Source organism: Trichosurus vulpecula, chromosome 5 (assembly GCF_011100635.1).
Source record: "Trichosurus vulpecula isolate mTriVul1 chromosome 5, mTriVul1.pri, whole genome shotgun sequence".
Taxonomy (NCBI): domain Eukaryota; kingdom Metazoa; phylum Chordata; class Mammalia; order Diprotodontia; family Phalangeridae; genus Trichosurus; species Trichosurus vulpecula.
This window is the reverse complement of record NC_050577.1, coordinates 279,429,972-279,457,953: the sequence shown is the minus strand read 5'-3', so window position 1 is coordinate 279,457,953 and position 27,982 is coordinate 279,429,972. Positions and strand designations below refer to the sequence as shown.

General features: G+C 37.6%; 1 protein-coding gene across 1 annotated transcript; it reads left to right on the top strand.

The window, feature by feature from the left end:
- The first annotated feature begins 19,144 nt into the window (after positions 1-19,144).
- Positions 19,145-27,727, top strand: LOC118851340 (uncharacterized protein C12orf71-like). The gene is made up of 3 exons (XM_036760791.1): positions 19,145-19,360; positions 26,240-26,917; positions 27,413-27,727. Exons 1-3 carry the CDS (start codon positions 19,145-19,147, stop codon positions 27,725-27,727), a joined length of 1,209 nt encoding a protein of 402 aa, XP_036616686.1.
- Positions 27,728-27,982: the final 255 nt, after the last annotated feature.

Below are 27,982 nucleotides of genomic sequence, written 5' to 3'. Positions count from 1 at the left end.
CAATCATTCTGGAAAACAATTTGGGATTAATCATACCCATAGACTGAAGGTAACAGAAAAGGAAAAATAATTTCTACTATAACACCAATACAATAAAAACAATTTTGAAGACTTTTATAAACTGATGAAAAATAAAATAAACAGAACCAGGAGAATTATTCAATAACAACATTACAAAGATAATTTTGAAAGCTGTAAGGAGCTGTATGTAATAAATACAACAACCACCCCTCATTCCAGGGAACCAAAGATAAAACATATTATCCAACTCTAGACAGAAAAGTGATAGATTTAGGGCAAAGAATAAGAGACATATTTTTTAATACAGCCAATACAAGGATTTGTTTTGTTTGACTGCATACTTGGTACAAGGAATTTTTTTGTCTTTTGCAATAGGATAGAGAGTTAATTTCTTTTTAATTGAGAAAAGAGGTGCTACAGATGTAGAAATATTGCACACAATTTCACATGAGGTCGCTGTATTGTTTGTTAGTTTTTCATAATTATTTTACTTTATAACAAGGGACCTCATAGAATGGGGGAAACCTGTAAATGTTTGTAGCATAAAAACAAAATACATTGATTTAAACAAATGTTTAATGATTTTAAAAAATTTTTATAGGATTTTTGTTGAAAAGGAAATTTGAAAAAAAAAAAAAAAGATGAAGAGTAAACCAGATGGCTACTTTAGCACCTCCACTGCCATATAACAAGTGCATATCTTAGGTGAATAATATACTTCTGGCTTTATGACCTACATCTTTACTTTCCTTCAACTTAACAAAACAAACTAGTATATCATTACTCTGTCAAGTGGCTCCCTTCAAATGCAGATGCTTTATAAACGGATGATGAATGCAACAAGTAAAACCAAAAAAAAATGGTTTTTCAATAAAGACATAAAGACAAGTTGGAAACCTATAAGAACTATGATCAATACAGAAGGATCACGAGCAATCTGTTTTAATTTCCTGGGTCTGACAAAAGTTACCTTTGAATCCAAACAATCTAAGTCTCTCTAGGACTTAGGAACCAAAAGCCCATGCCTCAATGCCAAACCATCCAGGTTATAAACTGGCCACTACCAATACATACAACCAGATTACTTGGCAAGAGATGATGTCCACAGACAGAATCTTTTTAATAGCTTTGTGGAATTTTGCTCTATTAATGCTTCAGTTAACTTTTCTTAAAATGCTTGTTAAATCTTTTTTAAAAAATTAATTCATGAGCTTTCTCAGTCTGCTTAGATCAGATGATTGTGAAACAATCAAAACCTTCATTTCCAGCAGCTTTAAAACCATCTGTACATGCTACCGAATACTACAAATACCCCCATTAATTCACTTTTTCTAGTTCCTTCCATTTAGGAAACAAAAGTTCCACTGTTTTTTAGGGACCTTTGAAAAAGAATCCTCAAAGTAGCCCAAAATGCATTGCCAGTTTTGTTCCATGAGTAGTTCCGTAAATGTAAGTTGCTGCTGTGACCAGCATCATACCCTACATCATTTCTTCCTCCCTTGATTCTTAGAAATTGAAGCTAATTAAGAAATTATAGGAAATGGCATGAGAATTTCTGTACTGTATTCATTATGTGCACTGACATAAGTGAGCCAGGCTAGGAAAGCTCTTACCATTATACTTTTTTAAAGACTTTTGAGAACACCTCATCTGGTCTTGTTAGATAAGAACCAGAGATGTCAGGGATTTTCCCAAAGTCCTCTAGATTTAATTCGTAGCATAGTAGGGTCGAAAGCACAAAGTGTCTTGATTCTAGGGCTCCTCCCAAATACAGGTTATGTTGGTTGTGTCAGAGCAAATGGCATATGGCCTTAGACATTTACCACTCACTAAACAAAGCAGTGTTCAGTTCAATTCAACTTAACATTAAATACCTACTAGGTGCTGAGTGGACCCTGGGGATGCAAAGATAAAAATTAAAGAGTTCTTGTCCCCAAGAAACTTAAATTTGAATAGCATGGAGGTGCTATAATTAAATGTAATCCAAAGTAATTTAAGGAGGGAGAAACCATTAATAATTTGAGGAATCAGTAAAAAGTTCACAGTGAAGGCAGCACCTGAATTGAACCTTGAAAGATAAGAATTCTGGCAGGTGGAGGAAGAAGATGGAGGGCATTTCAAACCGAGGGATGATTTGTGAAATACACTGAGGGAGGAAATGAGATGTTGAGTTTGAGGAATAGCTGCTAACCCAGTGTCACTGAAGCATATTATTCCCCAAAGGGGAATAATATGAAGTAAGACTAGGAAGGAAGGAGAGATAAAGATAGCTGGCCTTGGAGCAAAAAAGAAAGACCTAATGCCAAATCCTGACAATTGGCTATGGGATTCTGGGCAAGTCACTTAACCTTTCAGTGCACTAAGTATCTCACAAACCCTATAAATTTCAGAGTATGTGTGAGTAAACCTGCAACAGTAAAGGGAATTTCCTTACCTAGAAGTCTCCTATACCAATGAAAGCACAAGTCCAGTTCCTCCCTTTATCCCTAAAATGCCAAACCAAAGGGTATGTATTTAATCCTATGAGCATTTGGGAATCTCTAAATGCTTTGAATAGGATATGAACATGGTCAAACCTGAAATATAGGTATATTCAATTGACAGCTGTATCAAAAAAGAACTTCAGTGGGAGAGAAATTGGAAGTGGGGAAACCAATTGGGAGGATATTGCAATATCAAGATTAAAAGATGTTTTGAAGTGGTAGAAATAGTTAAATGTCCATTAGGTTAATAATTTCTCTCTCTCTTTTGAAAAATATATGAAGTTGTTTCATTATAAATAAAAAATAAAAAAGACAAAGCTCTGCAAGGATCTAAGACAACTCCAAAAGACTCAAGATAGAAAATGCTATCCACATCCAGAGAAAGAACTTTCCAGTCTGAATGCAAATGGAAGTATACTATTGGTCTGCTTTTCTTTTGTTGTTTTGTTTCTTTCTTATAGTTCTTCCCATTAGTTCTAATTCTTCTTTGCATTGTGATTAATATGAAAATATATTTAATATGAATGTGTATGTAGAGCCTCTATCAGATTGCACACCTTCTTGGGGAGGGGGGAGGAGAGGGATTGGGAGAAAATTTAAAATTCAAAATCTTATGTAAGTGAATGTCGACAACTAAAAATAAATTAATGAATTATAAAAAATAAATAAAAAAAGATGAAGCTGAAGTTTCTAAGAAGCATTTGTAAAGGATTTTAAGTGCCCGCTGTGTACAAGACACCATGCTGAGCTCCTAGTAAGGACATATCAAAATATAAAGCAAAGCATTATGATGACTGATGGACCGTTTAAAAGCAACAAATTGGAATCAACAAACTCAATTAATCTATATATAATTTCTAATGCCAGACTGGGATTGATTTTCCTCCTACCAGGTTTCAGACTTATAAATGTTTGATTGGTTATTCTAAACAATCAATTCATACCATTCTCAAGTCAGTTCAAATTGCATTTATTAAATATTATCCAAGTGCAAGACACATTCTTATTTATTCCCTTTAGGAATAAGAATTGAAGGTTTTGTAGGGGCTAATCTCCCCCTCCAGCCCTCCCCCTTTTAACCTTCAAGTAAAACAATGTCAGAGGGTTAAGGGAATGACAGAGATACAAAAGCTACTATGCTGGGAAAAGCCTCAATTTCCTGATCTGTGAAATGAGAGGCTTTGACTAGATGGCTTCCACAGACCCTACCAGCTATAGGATCCTATGAATAATTTTCCAGTTGAACTTCCTTAATTTCAGCAAACATTAAACCCCAACAGAACACAAAGTAGTTCCTGCAAGTTATTCCTGAAAAACAGTAAAAAAAAAAAAAATCAATACTTTCACTGAATAGAACCCCTAGTAAGTAGAGAGCTTTGAAGTGATGAGGCAATTGTGGGGGGAGGGTGTATTGGCAACCAAAAATGGGCTCCTTAGCACTCAGTCAACAAGTGCCCTTGACTAGTTTGGCTTTTTCCCCTGAACTGAATGCTGTTTGTATGTTGGACTGGAGTAAGCTTGTCGGCCCCTTCACCTTGCTTCCCTTGCTTAAGCTGATGGAAAGAACCTGTGCTTTCCCGGTCAACCCCTTCACCTTGCTTAAGCAGATTGAAAGAACCTGTGCTTTCCCCGGCGTACCTTATACCCCCGCAGAAGCTGGATGGTTAAAAGCAGCTCCCGTTGGAGCCAGAGGCTGCTACAGCCACAGCCGCAGCTGAAGCAGGAGCTGCCAGTAGCAGAGCTGACCTACGGGAGGAAGCTGAACAAAGACTTCAGGCCAGTGGGTAATCTTTTTACCATAGAGGGGGAAGCATGATTTTGCTTTACGCAATCATGCTTCTCTGTAGCCTCCTGGTTACTCTTTCAAGGTGTACTTATTGGGCCTGGAAACTTTTCATTAATATGTCAAAATGGGGATGCTGGTTCATGGGTTGGTTACTGTGGAGCCTAAATATATGTTTTGATTCTTCTGCCTTCTACTTTGAGAGTTTCTTATATCCGGCGGTTCCGAACCTTTCAGACATGTTTATGATCCTCTTTGAGATTATAAACTCTGCCCTCCTAATACAGAGGGGAAGGAAGAGAGGAGGAATATACATAAAGTTTGAAAAATCATAAAGATGATTTCACAATACCTAGTTATAGTCACCTGATAGGGAGGGGAAATTAAAAGCCTTGTGCTAATAAAGGAATTGCCTCATAAGATAAGTCAACTAGGCTTTGCAAATCCATTTTAAGGCTCATAAACCATTTACTAATCAGGATCTTAGAGACCTTAGAAGCCATCAAGTTTTTACTCTACACTAACCAGAAATTCTTTCTGTAGTATCCCTGACATGTAGTCATCCCAATCTCCCCTTGAATATCTCCAATGATGGGAAACTCCCTACCTAATGAGGTAGTATAACCCATAATGGTGCAGCTCTAATTGTTAGAAATCTTATGCTACTCAAAATCTACCTTTATGTATAATCTTGGCATCAGAGCACAGTCCATTCATTGGTGTAGAAATATCACCTAAATTTGGAGCCAAAAGGCTTCTTCCTTCTGTCTGTAAAATGGATTTCCTAACCTTAAATACGAAGCTTTACATTTATTCCTATTAAGTTTTACCTTGTTAGTTTCCAGTTAGTTTGCTCTGTCATGATAATTTAAAGTACTGATTTTGTAGGTGAACCTTTTTTAGCTTCCCAGCACTGTGTCATCTGCAAAATTGATCGCAGATCCTTATTATTCACCATAGCATTTATGGAATTAAAATATAGGATGTCAACTGGAAGTCTTCAAGTAGAGGTTAGATGACCATTTCTCAGGATGCTTACTTATCAGGGAGGTTGGAGAGGGAATTCCTGTTCAGGTAGGGGTTAGACTAGTTAACTTTTGAGGTCCCTTCCAACTCTAAAGTTCTTGAAGGTCTAAGAAAGTAATAACATTTTCTTTCCCTTCATCATTCCCTTGGTTGCTAATGACAAGGATGACACTGATTAATAGAGGCTAGTTTGTCATTATGTAAACACAAGTTCTGAGTGTATGCCCTATAAAATCTGTATTTTTCTTGTATTGTGATTTTTGTATTTTTTTTTACATCAAATTTACTGTTCAATTGTCAATACATTTTAAGTTAAACTGCCTGAGATGTGATTTGAGACATTTGTTTGTATTTGAATTGTAAGCAATTACAGCTTGAAATGATAGATGTTATCACCTGCTGCTGTATTGTGTATAAGCAAAGGCAAATGTTGCTTTAAAGTAAGAAGTAATTATAACTAGAAATAGGCTGTAGATGTGATACTTCATACTTTTAAAGATAGATTTGTTTTGCTTTTGTATATTCCTGAAAATTAAAAAAATGTATTTTCATGAAAAGAAAATATAGGATGTCAGATGAAAAAGAAACATGACAAAATCATAACCAAATATTAAACTACTCTATTTATAACTAGCAACACATTGTTCTACAGTCTAAAATATTTCCTGGGATCATAGTCATAGACACAGAAAACAAAACAAAAAACCCACACATAAAGAAAAGGCATTTTCAAGCCAGCACCAAGCAGTTATTAAAAAGCATGTTACATAACCTGACTAGAAAGAACCCAAAAGACAAAGTGAATTTTAAATGGCTATGAGAGATATTTTGAGGGCAAGAGTTAAAAAAAAAAGGCAAAAACTCTGCCTTGAAACAGTCTGAGATCTTGAAGTAGTTTTTGCTTATCTTTTGTCTGGCAGGTAAATTCAAACTCTTTGTAGGCTGTAAAATTGTTCCATTTTATCAAATTTTCATCATACCATGGAGACTACACATCTAATTGTCAATGAATATCAGTTGCCTCAAATACTTCTAAACTTGTGTATTCTCAGATATTATTAACATCCTTGTCCAGTCAATCAACAAACTTTTACTGGGTACCCACTATGTCCTCAACACCAGGCTAGGTGTTTTCTACAAAGCTAGTGCCCATCACATAGTTTCGATTAGGGAGATAATTTTGGGCTCCAATCTGGACCAATACAGATGTAAACTAAAGAGTTTCCAGTGACAGAATCAAAGACTTGAAGTTCAAAGAGAGCTCAGAATACCCCTAGGTGTTTTGGGAATCTCACAACACTACAGAAATACAAACTATTATTATGATCATGAATCTCCTCTTTGGCATCTGCAACAAGTGGTCATTTAGCTCCTGCCAAAGACTTCTAATGATAGGGAATTCACTCCCTCCTGAGGCATCCCTTTTCTTTTTTTGGACAGATCTAATGGCTCAAATGTTTTTCCAATGTTGATCCAAAAGCTTGGCCTCATTTAATTTGCACTAGTTGCAAATTGCATCCTGACCACTTGCAATCAAGCAGAACAATTCTAATTTCTCTCCTGCAAAAAATAGAGATTGCATGATCTGCCTTAATCCAGACTTAGGTAAAAGCTGAATGATCTATGGTGTGGGCACTGGGCCCTCCAGTTATTTGTAATTCCAGTTGGCATTCTTTAAGCAAACAACTGACCCAAGAAAATCCTATGATAAAAATGTAACTATAACTTGCTTTTGGAAGATTTACTTTAGAGGCAATATGAATGATGTGGTTAAAAAAGAAAGTGCTAATGTGGCATCAGAGGTCCTAGGTTCAAATCCCAGTTTTGCCACATACCTTGTGAGACCTTGAGCAAATAATTTAAATACCTTTATACCCCATTTTCATCATCTGAAAAATGAAAGATTTTAAATGTCTGATAGCCAATACTATAGGATAAAACACCAAAGAACAGAAAATGAGCAGAGGGAAAGGCCAGCAAGAATCCAAGTTAGTAATTGTTAGGACATTTAATCACCTTCTATCTGTGATTTTTGTCTCTGCCTCTGCTTATTCTCTCCTTAGTTATTTTCTCTATTAAGTGACTATTACTTTTCACCCCAGAGGTCTAGTCCCTCATCTACTCCCTCATTTTTACCAAACAGGAAATTGAGATCCAAAAAGACTGAGTGCCTCATGCCACATCACAATCAATCAACAAACACTTTTTAAGGACCTGCCATGTGCCAGGGACCAGCTATAAGAAAATGAAAACTAAATAGCCCCAAAGTGCAACAGAGCTTGCATTTTAGGTGGCACAGTGGATACAGTGCCAGATCTGAAGTAAAGAAGATCTGAGTTCAAATCCAGGCTCAGACACTTACTACCTATGTGACCCTGGGCAAGTCACTTCACCCTATTTGCTTCTACTTCCTCATCTGTAAAATGGGGATCAAATGAGACAATAAATATAAAGAGCATTGCAGAGTGCCTGGAACATAATAAGCACTTATATGTTAGCTGCTGTTTTATAATAAAAATATTGATTAATTAACAATAAAAATACATATAAAATATGTATACATATAAATAGGAATACATATATGGAAAGTAAATAAAAAGTAATTTTAGGGTAGAGAGATGCACTTGTAGCACTGGGGAGCAAAAGAAAAGACCTCATAGGAAAGATTCAGGTAGTTCATTTCAGGCATAGGAGTTGAGGGAGAAATACAAGAGATGGAGGGCACAACGTGTAAGCTAGTTTACTAGGGCATACAATAAACTTGCCAAGGAAAGCAATAGGTAACACATCTGAACAGGCAGAGAAGAGCAAACTCTCAAGGATTTTACACGCCAGAGTAAATATTTAATTTTAGAGGCAATATGGAATCGCTAGTCTCTTGAGAAGGGGAATGACATAGTCTGACCTGTATATTATTCATGTTCCTCCAGCAGTGGTGTGTATTGGAGAAGAGAGGCTAAGGGCTGGTAGGCCAAAGTCACAGCAAGAAGTGGTGAAAGCAAGAAGTAGGACGGTGGCTGTGCGAGTGGACTAAAGGTGATGAATGTGAGACATGGAGGTAGAGTCAAATGAGGAAAGGCGATGGACCGATCCAGGAGGACTCAGAAGATGCAGCAGATCCAGGACAGGAGTTCAGATCCTCTGGCATAAAAACCAACTCTCTTTCCATGGTGCCCTGCCCCCAGGCTGCTGCTTTCACAATGATAAGTTTATCCTTCAAAAGATGGAAACGCCAATAAGAGGAATATGTGCCACGTGTTGTCTAATAACTCTTTTTATACTTATATTGAAAACATACAAAACTATAAACTCGCTAAGGGCAGAGTATGTTATACTTTATACCTCTTTTAGGGCTTCCCTTCCACAGAACTGGCATTCCATAAATGCCAGTCATTCATTCTCCATAGGCAACTGAAATTATCACCTGGGCCATTTCTTAGCCAAAGTGTGGGTTTATGCAGAATGTTCCAGGTTGGGCATCTGTAACTTATGGGGGGAAAAAGGAGAAGAACAAAAATTTCAGGGCTCCAAAAATGATACTCTCTTATTTTGTCATTTCAGTGAGATACCATTCTCTAGATGCTTTTTCAAAAAAAAATCACCCCAAATCATAGTTGGAAGGTAATTTATGATGATGGGCATAGACATCAAGTCCTTCAAAAAAATTAAGTGCACAGCTCCAACTTAAAATGTTTTTCAACTGAACTATACTAGTAAAAGACCCCAATATGCCCGTCTCAGAACTGAATAAAGCTAATCATAAAATAAATATGAAATAAGTTAAGGAGATAAAACTAATCTAATCATAAAGACTGAATGGGTCAAAACGATTCACAGAAGCAACCAATAAATTCATTAAAGGTAACGACAAGGAGACAACATTAAAATTTGTGGGATGGAGCCAAAACAGTACTTAGGACAAACGTTATACACCTAAAAGCTTACAATTAATAAAAGAAAAAAAGAGCAGATCATGAATTGGGCTTACAGGTTAGAAAAATAATAAATTAAAATCCTGAATTAAACACCAAAAAACAACCCTAAAAACTAAAAGAGAGATTAATAAAATTGAAAGAAAATAACATTGAAAATACAATCAAAAGCTGATTTTATTTTAAAAAATCAACAACAAATGATTAATTTGATTTTTTTTTTAAAAATAAGTTACCAGCATCAAGAATGAAAAGGCTGAAATGTATCACCAAAGATGATAAAATTAAAGAAACTATTAGGAGCTATTTTGCCCAATTATATGCCAATGAAACTGACAGTCTAAGGGAAACAGATGAATATTTACAAAAATTTGAATTGCCCAGATTAACAGAATAAGATATAGAATTCTTAATCTTCTCTTAGAAAAAGAAAATGATTAAGCCCAGCATTCCCAAAGAAAAAAATTCACAAGACCAGATGTACTTAAAAATGAATTCTACCAAAAATTTAAAGAACTAATTACAATAACATAGACCCTATTTCACAAATAAGTAAAGTAGTCCTAAGAAATTCCTAAAATGTGATTTTGATACATAAACCAGGAAGAACAAAAACAAAGAAAACTACAAACCAATTTCCCTAATAAATATTGATGCAAAAATTAAAAGAAAATACTAGAAAGGAGATTATAGCAATGTCACAAAGATTATACACTATGATCAGGTGGGATTTATGCCAGGAATGCAGGGCTGTTTCAATGTTAGGAAAACTAACAGCATAATTGATAATATTGATACAAACAACAAAAATCATTTAATTAAGTTGATACAGAAAAGGCATCTGACAAAATAGAACACTGATTCCTATTTCAAAATGCCAGAAAAGATGTGAATAAGTGGAGTTTTTCCTTACAATGATAAGTAGCAATCATCTAAAACATTCACCATTATCTGTAATGGAGTTAAGCTAGAAGCCTTCCCAGTAAGATCAGGGTTGAAGCAACGATGTCCACTTTCACACTATTGTTCAAGATTGTATTAGAAATACTAGCTATAGCAATAGGAGAAGAAAAAGAAATTCAAGAATAAGAATGGGAAATGAAGAAACAAAACTATCACTCTTTTCAGTTGATATGAATCCCAGAGAATCAACTAAAAAACTAGTTGAAACAATTAACAACTGCAGCAAATTTGCAGGATAAAAAATAAATACTCATAAATCATCAGCATTTCTACTTATTACCAACAAAACTGAACAGGAAGAGATGGAAAGTGAAATTCCATTTAAAATAACTTACAAAATCCTTGGGAGTCTATCTGCCAAGACACGTCTAGCAGCTATATGAACACAATTACAAAAGGCTTTTCACAAAAAGGCAGAACTAAACAACTAAAGAAATATTAGTTACTCATGGGTAGGCTGAGCTGTATAATAAAAAGACAAACATACCTAAATTAATTTACTTATTCGGTGCCATAACAATCAAACTACCAAAGAATTAGTTTATAGAACTGGAAAAAAATAATGACAAAATTCATATGGAAGAAACAAGGGTCAAGAATATCAAGGAAGTCAGTCAATCATCAAAACAATCTACACCTGGCAAAGAAATAGAGGGGCTGATCAGTAGAATAGATTAGGAACACAATATACGGAAGTATATGACCATAGCAATTTCGTGTTTGATAAACCCTATGTGGTGCAGTGGATAGAGTGCCAGGCCTAGAATAATGAAGGTTCTTTTTCCTGAGTTGAAATCTGGCCTCAGAAATTTACTGTGTGATACTAGAACCCAGTTTGCCTCAGTTTCCTCATCTGTAAAAATCATCTGGCAAAGCACTCTGGTATTTTTGACAAGAAAACCCCAAAAGGGGTCATGACTGAATGAATATAACTGAACAACACCAAAACCCAAAGGTCCAAACTCATAATATTTTTTTCACTTTATTTTTCTTGCTTTTTTTTTCAACATGGTTAATATGGAAATATATTTTGGATGAAGTCACATGGATAATGGGTATCATATTGCTTGCCTTCTTAATAGGTGAGGGAAGGGCTAAGAGAAAAGAGAATTTTGAACTCAAAATTTTTTTAAATTAATGTTTAAAAAAAATTCAAATCCTGGAATTAGATTTTATATTTATCTATCTACGGATAGATAGAGATAGATACATAATAAAATGATTTTGCTTCCTGTGGTTTTTCATTTATTCAAGCTGTTATGGGTATATTGTTTTTAGTAATCTTAATATAAATATTCATATTTACATAGCACTTTGAAAAGTCTGTAAAACATTTTACATTTAAAGGATGTCTCAAAAGTGTCAGAGCAGTTTTAAACTGTTAATGCTGTTTTCAGGCTCACAATACCCCTTTAAGGTGCTATGATCTTCCCCATTTTATAGATATGAAAACTAACACTGAAAGAGATTAAACAATTTCGCTAGTGGCATATGGCTGTGTTTAAGAGGAAATTCAGTCCTAGGATTGGCTGACTCCAAGATCAATCCACTATGCCTAACCAACTCTCAGTCAGTCAATAAATACTTCCTAAGCACCTACTATAAACCCAGTCTAAGCACTGGTGATACAAAGAAAGGCAAAAGATAGTCCCTGCTTCTGAGGACCACACAATCTAATGGGGTAGAAAACATGCAAATAAATATAAACAAATAAGATACCTAGTGGATAAACTGAAAATGATTAACAGAAGGAAAGGATTAGATTTAGGAGGGACCAGGCTTCCTGCAGAAGTTAGGATTTTAGCCAGGACTTGAAGAAAGTTAGGAAAGCCAGGAGTCAGAGATGAGAAAGGAAAATATTTCAAACATGGAGGACAACCAGTGAAAATTCCTAAAGTCAGGAGATACAGTGTCTGTTGGAGGAACAACAAGAAGGCCATTGTCACTGGATTGAAAAGTAGATATCAAGAAATGTAAAGCATAAGTGTGGATTGCCAAATAGGATTTTTTACTTGATCCTAGAGGTGATAGGGAGCCACTGGAGTTTACTGAATGGGAGTGGGGGTTGGGGAGACATAGTCAGACCTTCACTTTAGGAAATTCACTTTGACAGCAGAGTAGAACCACTAGAATTTTTTGAATGGGTGGAAGGGTAACATATTTAGATCTGCATCTAGCAAGATTAATTTGACCCCTGAGTGCAGAATGAGCTGGAGTTGGGAGAGACTTGAGATAGGGAGACCAACCAACAGGTTATTCCAATAGTCCAAGTATGAGATGAGAGTTTATATCAAGGTGGTGGCAGTATTAGGGAAGAGAAAGGGAAATACGAAAAAGATCTTACACAGGTAAAATCATCAGGCATTGGCAAAAGATTTAATATGAGGTATGGGGAACTGGGTGGAGGGGGAGGTGAAAGAGGGAGTACGGTATCTAGGTTACAAGCTTGAGTGGCTTGGAGGACAGTGGTGCCCTTGACAGTGACAGTGAAGTTTGGAAGACGGGAGGGTTTAGGGGGAAAGAAAATTAGTTCAGTTTTCCATGTGTTGAGTTTAAGATGTCTATGGTACATCCAATTCAGGATGTCTGATTGACAGTTCGAGTGGGGTAATTTTCTCCCCTTTAATGGCTGCTGAAGCCATGACTGCTTTATTTTCCCCTTTGGTATTTTTGATAGGAAGAAAAAAGAAGACTTCCCAACCGTAAACTATACATATAGTCCAAACAATAACCTGGAGACAACTTTCACTCAAGTGTGGTATAAAGGGAAGTGCTGAATTTAAGGCAGGTGACCTCAAGTTTTAATTCTAACTTGGTACTGGATAACCATGTAACATACTGGAGCAATATGATGAAACTTTAGGGGCTATTAAAAGATGGAGCAATTAAAATTTAAAAGACAATGTTAATAGTAGGCATCAAAAATGACCTCCCAACTAAGATTACTTTATGGAATGTTTAAAGAAGCATCTAGAAAGTAGTTATCTCCTGGTCCAGTCAGTCACCTCCTCTTTCAGCTTTGGGGAGTTTATTCAGAATGAAAAATTATGAATTCAGTCACAATCACTCGAAGGCCCCAGTTAGAAAATTCCTAACATTTGGAGATTGGAATCTCTGCCTAACTTTACATTGATATCTTCCTGTAGCTAAGACATGGCCTCTTTGTGGTTGAGGCAAAATTCACTTTACTGGAAACATTTGGGTTACAAAGCAGCAGATTATAGTATAGGGTCTGTGGATAGATAGGCACTGAAAGGGGAAGTTTGGTAAAAAGCCCACCTCTTCTTGGGGCTTCCCTCCAGCTGGGTCTTCTGCTTGGAGATGCCTGTGAACCTGATGACTATTTAAAATCGCACTTCTCTGCCTAAGGTCAGTCATCCCTTTGCTCATATCTGCTAGAATACTATGTTTAATACAATCTCCCCAGACTCTCAGGATTGCTCCCCATGCTACTGAGATAGCCGTTTCCTTTTGTACGAATTCCTTATGAGACATTTAAATCTTGAGCTGGGGTTACACCACTACCACATAATTGCTCACTTGGTAAGGCATGCACTGCCAAATGAAGGAACTGAAATGGGAAGATGACACTTTCAAGTCACTTTGTCATTTTCAAAATGTCAAATTCCTTAAACTCAGGAATTCCTCATTCCAGTAAGTAGAGTGAGTGCTCCTAATTTAGGGAACCGTACTAATGGATGTCTAAAGACCCTTCCAACTCTAGATCTATAATCCTATGAATAAATATTTTTTCTTTTTTCTTTCTTTATTTTTAGTTTGGAACATTCACTTCCATAAGATTTTGAGATCCCAATTTTCTCTGCATCTCTCCCTTCCCCCAGTCCCAAGATGGCATGTAATTTGATATAGGCTATACATATACATTCATACTGAACCTATTTTCACATTACTCATGTTGTAAAGAATTAGAACCAATAGAAGAAACCACAAGGGCCATTATCACCTTATACCTGGACTATTGCAATAGCCTGCTGGTTGGCTTCACCACCTCAATTCTCTTCCTATTCCAATTCATCTTCCACTCAAACGTCAAATTGTTCTTATTGGAGCATCAGTCTTCCCATGTTTCTTCATTCAAAGAATTCTCCTGCCTCCAGGATCAAATCCTGTTTGATTTTTAATCAAACAAATGAAATAGGCCCTTCATAAACAAACTGGCCTTTTCCTACTTTTCTACTCTTCTTGCATCTTGCTGTCCTCTATATATTCTGTGATTAAGTGACACTTTGCTGTTTCTCAAAAATAATACTCCATCTCCTGACTCCAAGCATTTTTACTGGCTTTTTCCCCATCCATAAAATTTTGTCTTCCCATATCTGCCTCCTGTTTTCCCTGCTTTCCTTCAAGTCCCAGTCAAAGTCCTACCTTCTATAAGAAGCCTTTCCCAGGGCAGCGAGGTGGCACCAGCCCAAGTCAGGAGGACCTGAGTTCAAATCTGGACTCAGATACTTACTAGCTGTGTGACCCTGGGCAAGTTCCCTCCCTTAACTCCCCAGCCCAAGAAGCTTTTCTCAACCTTCCTTAATCTTAGTGTGGCCTTGATTTATCCTGGACATATCCTGTCTATACATAATGTTTGCATGTTGTCTCCCCCTAAGAGGGCCTTTCTTGTATTCTCAGCAGTTAGCACAATGTCTGGCCATAGAAGATATGTAATAAATGTTTGTTGACTGATTGACTGCACCCAGGGTCAGAAGATGGGTTCGAGTCATGGCCCTGCAATTAATTGTATGAATTCAGAAAATTCATTTAGCCCTATTTTTAATCTGCAAAATGGGATAATTACCATCAACCCTGCCTTCTTTATGGAGTTTTTGAAGAAATGAGCCAATTAAAAAACCATCAACATCTGACTGCAGCCTACTTTTTAAGACATTTCATATTACTTGCCTTCACACACTCTTAACTGGGATATTAGAGTATATTAGGGAACATTAATGTGTTCTTGTATTATGAAGGAAAGAATTGTAGAAAAAATGTAACTAAGGCATTGAAGTGAGGAAGTAGGGAGGCTGATCGATAATTGCTAATGGACCAAGATGGACTGATAAATTTGAGTAGTGACAACCTTAAAGGAGGAGAGGATACTAATAGTGGAAGGGAGAAAAGTCACAAAATGGCAATGAGGAATATTCTGACCTTCTCCAGCCCGTGCTAGAAAGAGTAGCCAGGGAAACAGGGAGGAGCTAGGTCCCAGTGAATGCTAGAAGATATAAAGAGTGAAAAAAGAAAAAGTTTAAGATGAAAGGAAATTTGATAGGGAGAAGCAGGCAGATCTGAAGTGGGAAAAGGCTGTGGGGTAAAGAATGGAACTGAGGAAGGGAGCTGGGAGTTTATTCAGTTGGAGACTCTCAATCATTAGTATAAGGGGGTAGGGATATGCTAACTATTAGTGAATGAACCTAGGCAAAGTACCAGAAGACAGAGGCAGGTGATTAGAAAGTTCAATCTGACTGATGGTGTTGTATCCTGTGAGGCCCCAGGAAAATGATCCTGCTATTGTAAAGGCAGAAGTAGGGATGGCCTGTGATGGAGCTGGAGTTGACTGGGGTCCTGCTGGAAGCTGGAACATGAAAGGTAGATGGAGGTCTCATCACTCCTCAGTTACAAAAAAACTAGGGCAATGCTTAGAACGACATTCAAAACTTTGGAAGGTGACCCAAGGAGTCATAAACAGCAGAATAAGAGGTAGGAAAACAACGGGTTAGACACTGAACACATCGCCAGTCAGAATATTGATGCAGAAGTAAACAATCCAAGAAAGCGAAAATAATTTCCCAGGCCTAGAAGACAGGCTTTCCTTCCAGGGTGGGAAAAAGAATTTAACAAAACACGTATTTGTATAGTTGCTATACCTTTGCAATCACTTGAATTTCCATTTAATGGACCATTCCAATGGAATGGTCCATTAAAAAGTATAAGAATTATACGTGAAGTTTTAAATGGGCAACTGAAAAAAATCAAAATGAGGGATTTGGTTCCATTTGGTTCCAAAGGACATATGATGATAGGAACCTAACTCTCCAGGTCAAGAAACAGTTGTGGGAAGACAAGGAGATGACTATGAGAGACCCACTGTTGCATATTTTAACAAAATATTTAATGATTTTTCTTTATTTGAAGGGAGAGTACTATTCATTGGGAGAATAGGAAAGAGGAAGGTTATGCTATTTAAAAAAAGAAACAGCACTAATAAAGCTTACAAAAAAAAGAAAAGAATTTGGAGTCAGGAGAGACCTGGATTTATATACCAGCTCTGCCACCTACTGTGCCATGGACAATGCCACTTGGGTGCTAGAAGCCTCAATTTCCTCATCCATAAATAGAGATATGGACCCACTTCACAGGGTTCTTGTAAGGCTCTAGTGGGTACAGAGCTTTGTAAACCTTGAAGTATCATATAAATGTCTATTGTTATTTACTGCTGGGGTGCTTGGGTGCCTGTGCCTGGACCACAGTTCCAAAATCACATCTCTCTCAAGCCTCAAAACATTTCCCCTAGCAGTTTCTCTCTAGCAAAGCAGGACAGAATGCCCTAGCAAAATGCTTCTCTCTCCTCCTGACACAGTACCTAGCTGCACCTATAGAAATTATTAGTTTGACCAGTTGTGCAGGTGCTGAACTGTTTGTGTACCAGGTCATAGAGATATTTACTACTCACTGGCCTATCATATGTGTGCTAGCCCTAGACATATGAATACTCCCTTACATTTATATTGTCTACCAAGACATTGATGGGAGCAGCCTGGGTATTTCCTAGTCAGCCCTGACCCTTAGTTGACTTAGTGACTTTTCAGGCCTAACATCACACCTCCATGTAGCCCCCCCCCACCTTGGGCTATTTCCCAGTGAACTCTGGGGTAAGATACCTGATACAAAAAGTGCATGCTCCTTTAAGAACTAAGCACTCCTTAACCACTCCCTAATCCCACCCCAAAACAACTAATTAGCATATTTGACAAATGTTTTACCCCAAAATATCCTATATAAACTTCACCTGCACCCCTGTAAGGTTGCAGGTTCCCTAAGAACTCCTGCCCCCTGAAAAGCGTAATAAATCTCTGCCACCTTGACTTTAAAAATGCTTGAGTCCACGATTTCATTCCAGATGGCCCCGAACCTCTCCAGTACTTGGGTCCTTGAGAGATACTCCCCCTCAACTACCCTGTCTGGTAACTCCAGTCTTGGGGTTCCTGGATGTCATCTCCCAAATCCTCAACACTAATACTACTACTACCTACAACTACTACAACTACTACTACTACTACAACATACAACATGCTCCTGTTATTCACAATCACTAAAACAAAAGATATTTCTTTTTCTAATATACATATTATATTATATATAATATATTAATATATTACATTATATATTAATATATTTTTCTAATATATATTTTGTTATATTATATTAATATATTTTTCTAAAATATATTTTATATATTATATATATTTAAAAATTATATATTTTAAATGTTTGGCTCTTGAAGGGTTGGGGGAAAGAGATTAACAATGGGGGGGATGTCACCCCAAGACGATCTTTTTTTCTAAAGTCTTGTTCCAAACCTGCCTCAGTAATTGTCATATTACAAGTCATTTTGCCCCTACGAATGTTTATATTTAGTTCATAAGTTTTAGTTTCCATGGATAAAGTTACAATGTACATTTCTTCCCCCACCTCCAACTCCAGCTGCATGGAAAGCAGATTACAAATTCTATTCTAGGCTCCCAGGAACCTGGAAGACAATCATGTCACTTGGCACCAGAGGAATGACCTGGATAAGAGAAGTATAAATGAAATAAAGGTTGATTTAATTTAGGCCTGTCACAAATGCATCTCGGCACTTGTGAATTTGGTATAATTCCTATGCTAGCCTGTGAGGTTTTCCTGTGGTAGGATGAATGCTCAACCTTTGACTGCCATGGATCCTGAAGTCTGCCCATGTTAGATGGTATAAGGTTGAATATGATATAAGGATCCACAAAGATAGAGATTTCCCACTCCTCTTTAAGGTGTAAAATCATTGAGCAAAAGAGTTTATCTCTTTTCTTATCAATTAATACATATTAGCTGTTCACCTGAGGGCTGAGATAAAGAAGGGAGGAAAACAAAGCCTGTAATAATATGTGGCTCCATAAGTAGTATGGGGAAAAATGAGGGAAGAAGGGATAGAAAGCACAGTGATGACAAAGGACAAGATGACAGGCAGAAGACAGAATAAAAAAATGTTATCATCAAATAAAGGAAGGTCAGTGTTTGTGAACAAAGAATTCAAACACTTATGGTGATAAACATGGAATGACTGTTTCTGTGGATTGGTGAGGATGAATTTTTGTACAGGCAGCCAGGGGTTCAGAATCATTGGGGCAGAGTGAATAAAGGGAAATGGGAACATGCTGGGTAGAGTATCTAGGAAGAGTATCAGTGTTTGGAGGTTTGTTGAGGGTGGCAAGATGTGTTTCAGGTCCTTCCCTGACATTCAGTTTCCCTGAAAATAAAAATGCACTGCCCTTTGAGCACTGAAATTACAAAGAAAAGCAAACACATTCCCAACTTTCAAGGAGCTCACAACCTAATAGAGGAGGTAGCATGCAAATAACTATGAACAAATAAGATGTATGTAAGATAAACAGGAAATAATCAATAGATGGAAGGCACTAGAATTAAGAGGGATTGAGAAAGGCTTGCAGTAAAAGGTAGGTTTTCAGTGGGACTCAAAGGAAGCCAGAAGGATGAGGGAAGAAGAGGGAGGCATCAAGACAACCAGTGAAAATGTCGAGGGAGAGAGAATGCCTTTTTCAAGGAACAGCAAGGAGGCAGGAGCAGGCAGATGTTTGGGACTGCTGGGCCTGCTATGGAGGGTAGGAAGGTATGCTTTGCTTCTCTGCAAGAAGGCCCCAGGGAAGTAGGACATGGAAGAGATCCTGTCAGAAGAGACCAACCTACTGGGAAAGGACACACTGGTTTCATGTTGTGGTACAGGAGATGGCTCTTGGCATGTGGCCCAGCAAGAGAGGTGGCTTATCTGGAAGAGGCCTGACAATAGCGGTTTTCCCCACACATACAAACAAACCCTTAGCTTGGGACATCACCAAGAATCTTTTGGACAGTCTCATACTGAATGTCCAGTAAGTACTTTCAAACTCAACATGTTTAAAACTGGACCCTTGCCTCTTCAAATTTCCTTATTACTTTTGAAGGTATCTCCATGGCCACAGTCCCCTGCCTATTCAGGTTCACAAGTTCAGAATCATGTCAATCATGTCACTCCTCACACTCAGACACCCCATGTATCCAATTTATTGCCAGATTTTATTGTTACTTTTGAAACATCTCTAAGTTACATTTGCTCTCCTCCCACAGCTGCCACCACAGTTCAGACCCTTATATGTAATATTCAAATTGATTTCTCTATCACAAGTTTCTCTCCATTCCAATCCATTCTTCAATCAGTCACCACACACAGCTCATATCTAATGCCTAATAAACAAACTGCAGTGGCTCCCTATGACCACCAGGATAAAATATGAAGTCCCCTATGGTTGTTTAAACTTTTTCATAAAATAGGCACACCAGTGAACTGTTGGAGGAGCTGGGAATAGTACAACCATTTTAGAAAACAATTTGGAATGATGCAAGTAAGATTACTAAAATGCCCATACCTTTTCAACCAGAATTATAATTACTGAGCTCATACTCCAAGGAGGCTATTGATAAAAAGACTATCTCCACATATGCCAAAATTTTCCATAGCAGGACTTTATGCAACAGCAGAGAATTGCAAACAGTGTAGATGCCCATTGATACGGAAAGGCCACTCAAATTGTGACACATGAATGCAATGGAATGTGACTTTGCTTCAAGAAATGATGTGATAAATACAGAACAGCAAAGAACTACATGAACTGATACTGATATGGAGTGAAGAAAACACAGCCAAGGAAACAACATATACAATGACCATAGTGGTGTCGCCCCAAAAAATTAAAAAGTGAATGTTGCAAAATTATAAAGATGACACTCCTAGGGCAAACGCCAGTGTTGCACATATATTTAGACTTTTCCTATATATTGACTAGACTATTTGGCTCTCTTTTTATTTTCTCTTTTGGTTATATGGGGTGTTTCTCTGGGAAGGGAAGGGAGAGGAATACTGGGGAAAACTATGGCTATTTTAAAAAAAGGCATCAATAAAAACACTTCATAAATGGTTACCTTCCTACCTTTACAGTCCACTTATACTTAACACTCTTCTGTGTACCCTACAGCTCAGCTACACTGCCCCTCATTCTGGAGCATCACACATAACGCTGAATTTCCTGACTCCTGGCTTTTTGGACTGGCTGTCCCCCATGCTAGGAGTGTTCTTCTTCATCTCTAATTCTTACCTTCCCTGTATCCCTTCATGTCTCTGTTCACATATCACCTTGTGCAGAAAACCCTTCTCAGTCTTTCCAGCTTCCCAGTATTTGCCCTTCTGAGACTAATTTACCTGTTATTTCCCCCCAGACAGCTAGGTGGTGCAGTGGCTCCAGTTGGCCCTGGAATCCAGAAGATCAGTGACCTCAGACTATGTGACCCTAGGAAAGTCACTTAACATGTTTGCCTCAGTTTCCTCATTTGTAAAATGGGCATAAGAACAGCACCCACCTCCGAGAGTCATTGTGAGGCTCAAATGAGATAATAGTAAAAAAAAAAAATAATAGCACCAGGCACTGTAAGGGTGATATAAACATTTATTCCGTCCTGCTAACCTCTTGAAGGCAGGGACTATTTTTATATTTTTCTGTACCCTCAGAATTTAGCACAATGATTGGAACATAGTAAGTGCTTAATAAATGCTTTTGGATGATTGATTAGAAAAAGAAATGATAAAGATTTGGCCAATGATTGCATATGTGAGATAAGAATGAAGCTTGAGATTTCAAGGAAGGTGATTGAGGAAGAAGGTGATGCCTTTGACTATAAGGGGAAATGAGTGGGTTTGGGGGACATTTCTTGTTTTTCCCTTTCCACTTTTATCACAAGCAATCAGTCAGTCAACAAGTCCACTATGTCCCAGATATGAGTTAGGATACACAGACAAAACAGAAACAGTCCTTGCTCTCAAGGAATTGATAATCTATTTGGGAAAAAAAAAACGTTTCCATATAGACACAAAATATATCTGACCTACTACCTAAAGAAAAACATACCTCCTTCCTTTCTTTGTAGGATGAAGCACATGGGTAGAGAATATTATTTTTATTGTCAGACTTAGTGATGTTTTCATTAGTTTCAGTAAAATGAATTTTCCCCCCTTCCTTATGTTTTTTCCTGAGCACCAATCCCATATCACCAACTGCCTTTTGGTTATTTCAAACCACATATCCTGTAGGCATCTTGATCTCAAAATGTCTAAAACTGAACTCATCATCTTTCCTCTGGAACCCTTTCTTCCAAGATTTCCTATTAATGTTGAGGGTAGTCTTCTCAGTTTCACAACCTTGACATTTTCCTGGAATCCTCACTCTTGCTCACCCGACATATAGTATTCTCAAATCTTATTTCTACCACCATAATATCATAACATTCCTGTCTCTCCACTCGGAGAGCCACAATTGCAATACACACTCTCACTTTTACCTAGACTGTTGCAAGAAACCCTCTAATCGGTATCCCTATGACAAGTCTTTTCTCACACCACTCATCCTTCACTCAACTGCCAAAGTAATTTTCCAGAGACATAGTTCAGCCCCTTCTCCCAATTCAAACTGCTCTGGCTCACTGTAACCAAGCTCTTTAAAAACTGCTACCTTCCTACTTTTCCAGGCTTCTTCTATTATACTTCCCCTCCACATCTTCTAAGATGCAACTGCAACTCTATTCCTAATCACTAGAATAATTTCCCCTAAAGGAATTCAAATTTCACTACGGTAGAGGTGGTGCCTTTGACTTCCTTTGTTTCTCTAATACATAACTTACCACCTGGCACAAAGTAAGTGCTTAATAAATGTCTGTGGATTGAGTGACAAGAGATCATTTGCTGGGGAAGGTAAGAGATGGGAAAGTGGTATATGGAAATGAGGGTGATATTAAAAAATAAAAGAGATCAAGTTTTGATTTTAATTTATACTAAATTTAATATGTACTAAAATATAATACATAAAAATAAATAATTTGATTTAATTCCTTCTAAAAGCCCTAGGACAACTATAAATTTTCTGAATTTAATTTTCCTTATTACTAATTACATAATGGGTAAACGTGGAACCATTTGAATTAAGACAAGAAAATGAAGAGGAATAACTTAGACTCATTACCACATTGTACTTTGGAATTAAGGCTTTTCAAATTTTTCTTTTTTTCAGATACAATGAGTAATTTCTCCTGCCCATTTTTGCATCACTAGAAAGTATATTATCCCCCTTCTATCATTTCAATGAGTATCAGTTCTGCTACTAGAAAAATTTTCCTTTTGAACATGCCTACTGCTACATCCACTGAGACACCTGGAGGCCTCCCTAATTTTTCTCTTGTTGAGATAATTTTTGTACTCATATCTAGTGCCTTAGTACTTGGCATATAAATAAATTCTTGTTAACTGATCGTTGATTGAGAAGTCTAAGGAATTCTGTAGAATGTATAGAATTTACTATGTTTAAAATTTGTTTCTATGACTTCCATCAGTTTTGAAATATGGCTCAATTTCACTTAGGTTCAAACAGGCTCTCAGAAGTAATTAATCTAGAACAATTTTTTGAATGTGAGTGGTAAGGACATGGGATAGAGAAGGGCTTATTTCCCACCTCCTCTATACCTCCACTTATTAATGGAAGTATATTTATGGTCTTCCTGACATCTTAATATATGCCATGTTGGTTCAGTAGTTTCAGTCGTGTCTGACTCTTCATTTGGGGTTTTCTTGCCAAAGATACTGCATTGATTGGTTTGCAATTTTCCTTTCTAGTTCATTTTATACATAAGGAAACTAAGGCAAACTGAATTAAATGACTTAAAAAGAATCACACAGATAGTAAGGGTCTGAGGCCAGATTTGAACTAGGGAAGATTAAGTCTTCTTGATTCCAGTCCTGGCACTCTATCCACGGTACCACCTAGCCGCCCTAGGCATACCCCATATGGCATACATTAATACATTACATAGAACTGACTCAGTATTTTTAAAGTACATTTAAAGAATCGAAATTTTTCTGATTCCTCTAAATAGGAAGAGTGCCCCTTGAGAATGCTAACTTTTAAAAGTGGGAGTGGGTAAGAAGACTTAACCCTTCTTCACCCCTTCCTCCCACCACACACACACTCAAAAGCTAAACAGCTTTTGGAACCCTTAGACCCAGATGCACTTAAGGAACCACACATCCACTCTGTCCAACTCTGGCCCAATGGCAGGAGCACTGAATATGAAACTTCATTCCAACACTGCTACTTACTCCCTATTTACATATTATCTGTACAAATACCAATGTAAGGTTAATCAGGATATCATTTGGTTATGTAATATGCCATTTATCTAACTACTTCCAAATTTTAAAGATTGATTTTTTTAATGGCTTGTGGAACAAGTATATGGGCAACTCATCAGTAGCCTTCAAGCAAAATATTATCCTAATTATATCAGTGCATACTGTATTTCTGAACAACCTCATGCAGAATTATCACAAAACAAGACAAGTTTTTTCTTTGCTGTCTTGTGTTTTCAAACAGGACTTCTAATTTAGAAGTGGTCTGTCCCAAGACCACGAGGACAGTAAGAGACAGTGAGGATTTAGTTCTGCTAACCCAACATTTGCTTTTTTTTCAGATGCACTAAGCTGCTTCACCACAATCACCTGTGTTGCACACAACTTCCTAATTTCAATAGAAGGAATTCCTAACTACTTGATATATGAAGTAGCATTTCTTGTTATTTTCCCTGAATTCAAGTCACTTGATTTTCCTAAGACTCTTCTGATCCTAGTAATTCCCATTCCCAGCTGAAGAGTCCTAATGTATTTAAGGCTGTCCTTATACAATAATCTCCCCCAAAAGACCAAAATGAGCCACTTCCCTCCCTATCACAGGTGAAAACAATTTGGTCTTCAGCACTGACCACCAAATTCAGCCTCCTGCTAGCAACACTTTGGGCATGAAGGATTTGAATTAAATGATTACAGGTAAGCATAAATGCAAAGACTTAGCAGAAAATTGGTTTAAATTCCAATTCTGACATGTACTTACTGAATGAACTTGAGTACCATATCACTGGGCCTCAGTTTCCTCACCTATAAAGTGGGGGTGATAAAAATGCCCACAGTTATCTATCAACCTTCACAAAGTTGTTCTTGGCACCAAATGAAATAATACTTATTAAAATACTTATTAAAACCAGTGCCCAGTCATTACTTTGGAAGACTGATGATGAAGGATACCTCCTGCTTTGTGACTGAGAGTTGTACATGCTGAGCCATGGTCAATGTGTTGATTTGTTGTACTTGATTATACTTATTCCTTACAAGGAAAGGCTGCTATTTGGTGGAAGGGTTGGGTTAGTGGGGCAGTGAGGTTGAGTAGTGGATAGAGTACCAGGCCTAGCGTAAGGAAGACTCATCTCCCTGAGTTCAAATCTGACCTCTGACATTCCCTAGCCCTGTGATCCTGGGCAAACCTGTAATCCTGTTTGCCTCAGTTTCCTCATCTATAAAATGAGCTAGAAAAGGAAATGGTAAATCACCCTAGCATCTCTCCCAAAAAAACCACAAATCAGGTCACCAAGAGGCAGACACAACTGAAAACAACTAAACAAAAGTGTTACTATACAGTGATGAGACATAAAGAAATTAAGATACATTTTAAATACACAGAAGAAAAACAAATCTATGCAATAGTTCCCCAGATTTATATACTTCTCTTTATTGTTCTTAGTTATCTATTGAAATATTTATTAATGATTATTTAATTAAAAATTGAAAATAATATGACAAAAATAAAATGCTTTATAAACTTAAATTGCTACATACACATTTGTTTTTATTAAGAGATTAGAATTTCTTCAAAACATAATTTTGATAATTAGTGATAACAAGCTTGAAGAAACCATTGATTGAAGCAACATAATTCTGACGGGAAATGATGTATTTAGTAGCATTTCTTATTTTCCCTAAACTTACCTCATTCAGGTTGCAAAGCAAGGCTTCTTATCCTACTCTTCTGCATTTAATAAATAAGGCAATGTCCAATTTCTATCTATACCATTCATGATTACATAGATTGGGGGTGGGAGGGATGTCATTTCCACTATCAACCTTCACTTTTTCAAATTGAAGGGTCTTAGAATGTTTTAGTTTGTCTTCATTTAGCACGGATATCCAAGGGGATACAAAGCTGCCATTTCCCACCCTATAAGTAAATGAAATGGCTCTCTCCTCAAAGTAAGAGGAAGAGACTCTAACCAGCTTACTAGTGTGATCTAGGATGTTGTATGGAGAGTGCTGCTAGACTCAAAAGGATCAATGCTATGTCCTTCTTTCATTTCCTCATAGCTTAACAGTCCAGTGATTTGTGCTCTGCCTCTCAGGTTCTGCTTCTGAAATACTGCTTAATTCCTTGGGTCAATATGTTGCCGTGGTAACCAACGGTTGCAGAACATAGCCCTGTGACAGTTGGACTTTAAGCAAGCGACTCTCAGGATCCAAAATGATTTATAGCCTCTCACAGTTAACAACTCATAATCCTATAAATGTTCTTCTTAATGTGGTCTCCCAATAGAGATTGGCATATCAAAGACATATAAACTGTTTGTTCTTCTACCTATGCTTTGAAACTACAGCAAAGAATAGAGTTAAGATGTCAGGAGGAATGTGCTAGGGAGAAGGGCTGTTACACACTACAGTGGGTTTCTTAAGAAAGGCAATACCCTCCTTTGAAAAGTAAAACTTCTATGGGATGGCAGTCATGGAAAGCATGGGAATGGATGATTACTCAAAGAGTAGGGGCAAAGTATAGTGACTTTCTGTTTTCTCAGACAAGGAAGGTCTGAAAGACCAGACCACCCAGGTCCTGAGGTCTGACCCCTTGGACACTATGACTCAGTCCCCATCCTCCTGGAATTATTGTGCTGGCACAGAGATAAGCAGCTCTGAATCAAATTTCAGCCTCTCTGTGGGCTATTATCCCTCACAAGATATAAACTCCTGTGAGGAAACAGGACCAGAGGGTGAATCCATCCATTTTCTCCCACCCCTCCAAGGAGCATGGCTGACCGAAAGAATGGGGAAACCTAAAGGAAGATATAGCAAAGTTGAGACCAGCCCAGAACAATTTTCCAAACTTAGAATTACTCTAGCATGGGATATTGATCTGGTCCCTGACCAATTATGCTCAGTATCTAACTGGAAACTGAACAGAGAAAATAACTGGGCAGGCATGAAGCAGGAAAGAAATACCCACCAGACTATGAGGGAGCTGGATGGTTTTGTTCAAAAGCTGGAAGCAGACACTCAGAAAGAAGATACCTTTATCCCTGGGTCACTTCTGAAAGATTCCCAGATCACCACAGTTTCCCCTCTAGAAACCACTAAAACCACCACTACGTCCATCCAATATGAGACTATATCTCAAGCCTCTCCAACTGTTCCGCTGGCAGAAAATAGACATCTGGTCCAACCAGTCATGCCACAGGAGTGCCAGCTCAAAGCAACAAAGCAGGTTAAGTATACATAATATTCTGTGGATGTTGCACTGGGAAATCACTTTTCAAAGGGCAGAGGTGAGCAAGGGAAGCTACCAAGCCAGAGGAAAAGGGAGAGGGGGAGGGGACAAAATGAAGGGTTGCTGTGGGAAAATCCCAAAACAGAGCCTTAATTTCCCCAGATGGAACAGGCTGGACCTGATGAAGCACTTTAGGGTGGTGGGAACGTATTGAAGGAAAAAACAGTGAAAGAAATTATCTTCCAAAGTAGAAGAACTAAGTAGGAAGACAAAAAGGACTAGAGGGAAAATCTCAAGGAAATAAATATGAACTAGGCAGATTTCTTATGGGATTAGATATTAAAATACTGCCCTTAAAATGATGGACCAAGCACTATGTCAAATTTCCTCCTTTCACAAACATTGTCAGAATGTGCACTATAATGAGCCAAGAGGAAAGTCACTCTTTTGCAAACTCCTTCCAGACAGAGTAACCCCTCATTTCCTTGGCAGTTGCAGACTTGGCAGTACAGGAAGGAAACACCAAGCTACAAGAGGATAATAAGCTCTGGAGAATCCTCCTCACTCTTCACAGAAAAGAGGGAGTACCAGACACCTTCTTCCCCAGGTAGACAGTCGCTGTCCTGTTTAAACATAGGCAGGATTCTTCGGTGGTTAAGAGAGCAAGTGATTTCCTCACTCTCAGGGAAGGAGCAGTCCCAAAACAACTCTCCTGAAGGCACAAAGCTGCTAGCCCAGAAAAGACAGCGCTCATGCAGAGAAAGGAGAGTCCAACCCCAGGACACTCAAAAATCTACCTGCCTATAGCCCCTGGTTTCTCTGAACTTTGTGATACCAACTCTCCCACTTTCCCCACGGGGTCATCTTTTGCTCCAATAAAATACATCTAAATCAACGTTGTTTGTCATGTTTCCTTACTACTAACCTACATTCCTTTACTACTCACTTACTAGATTACAACTTTTTTCTGATTAGTAGAATTTATTATTTAAACTACAGTTATATAATGCTTTAAGATGTCAAAAAATGCTTCCTTCACAAAGGTCCTATATACAAACAGGT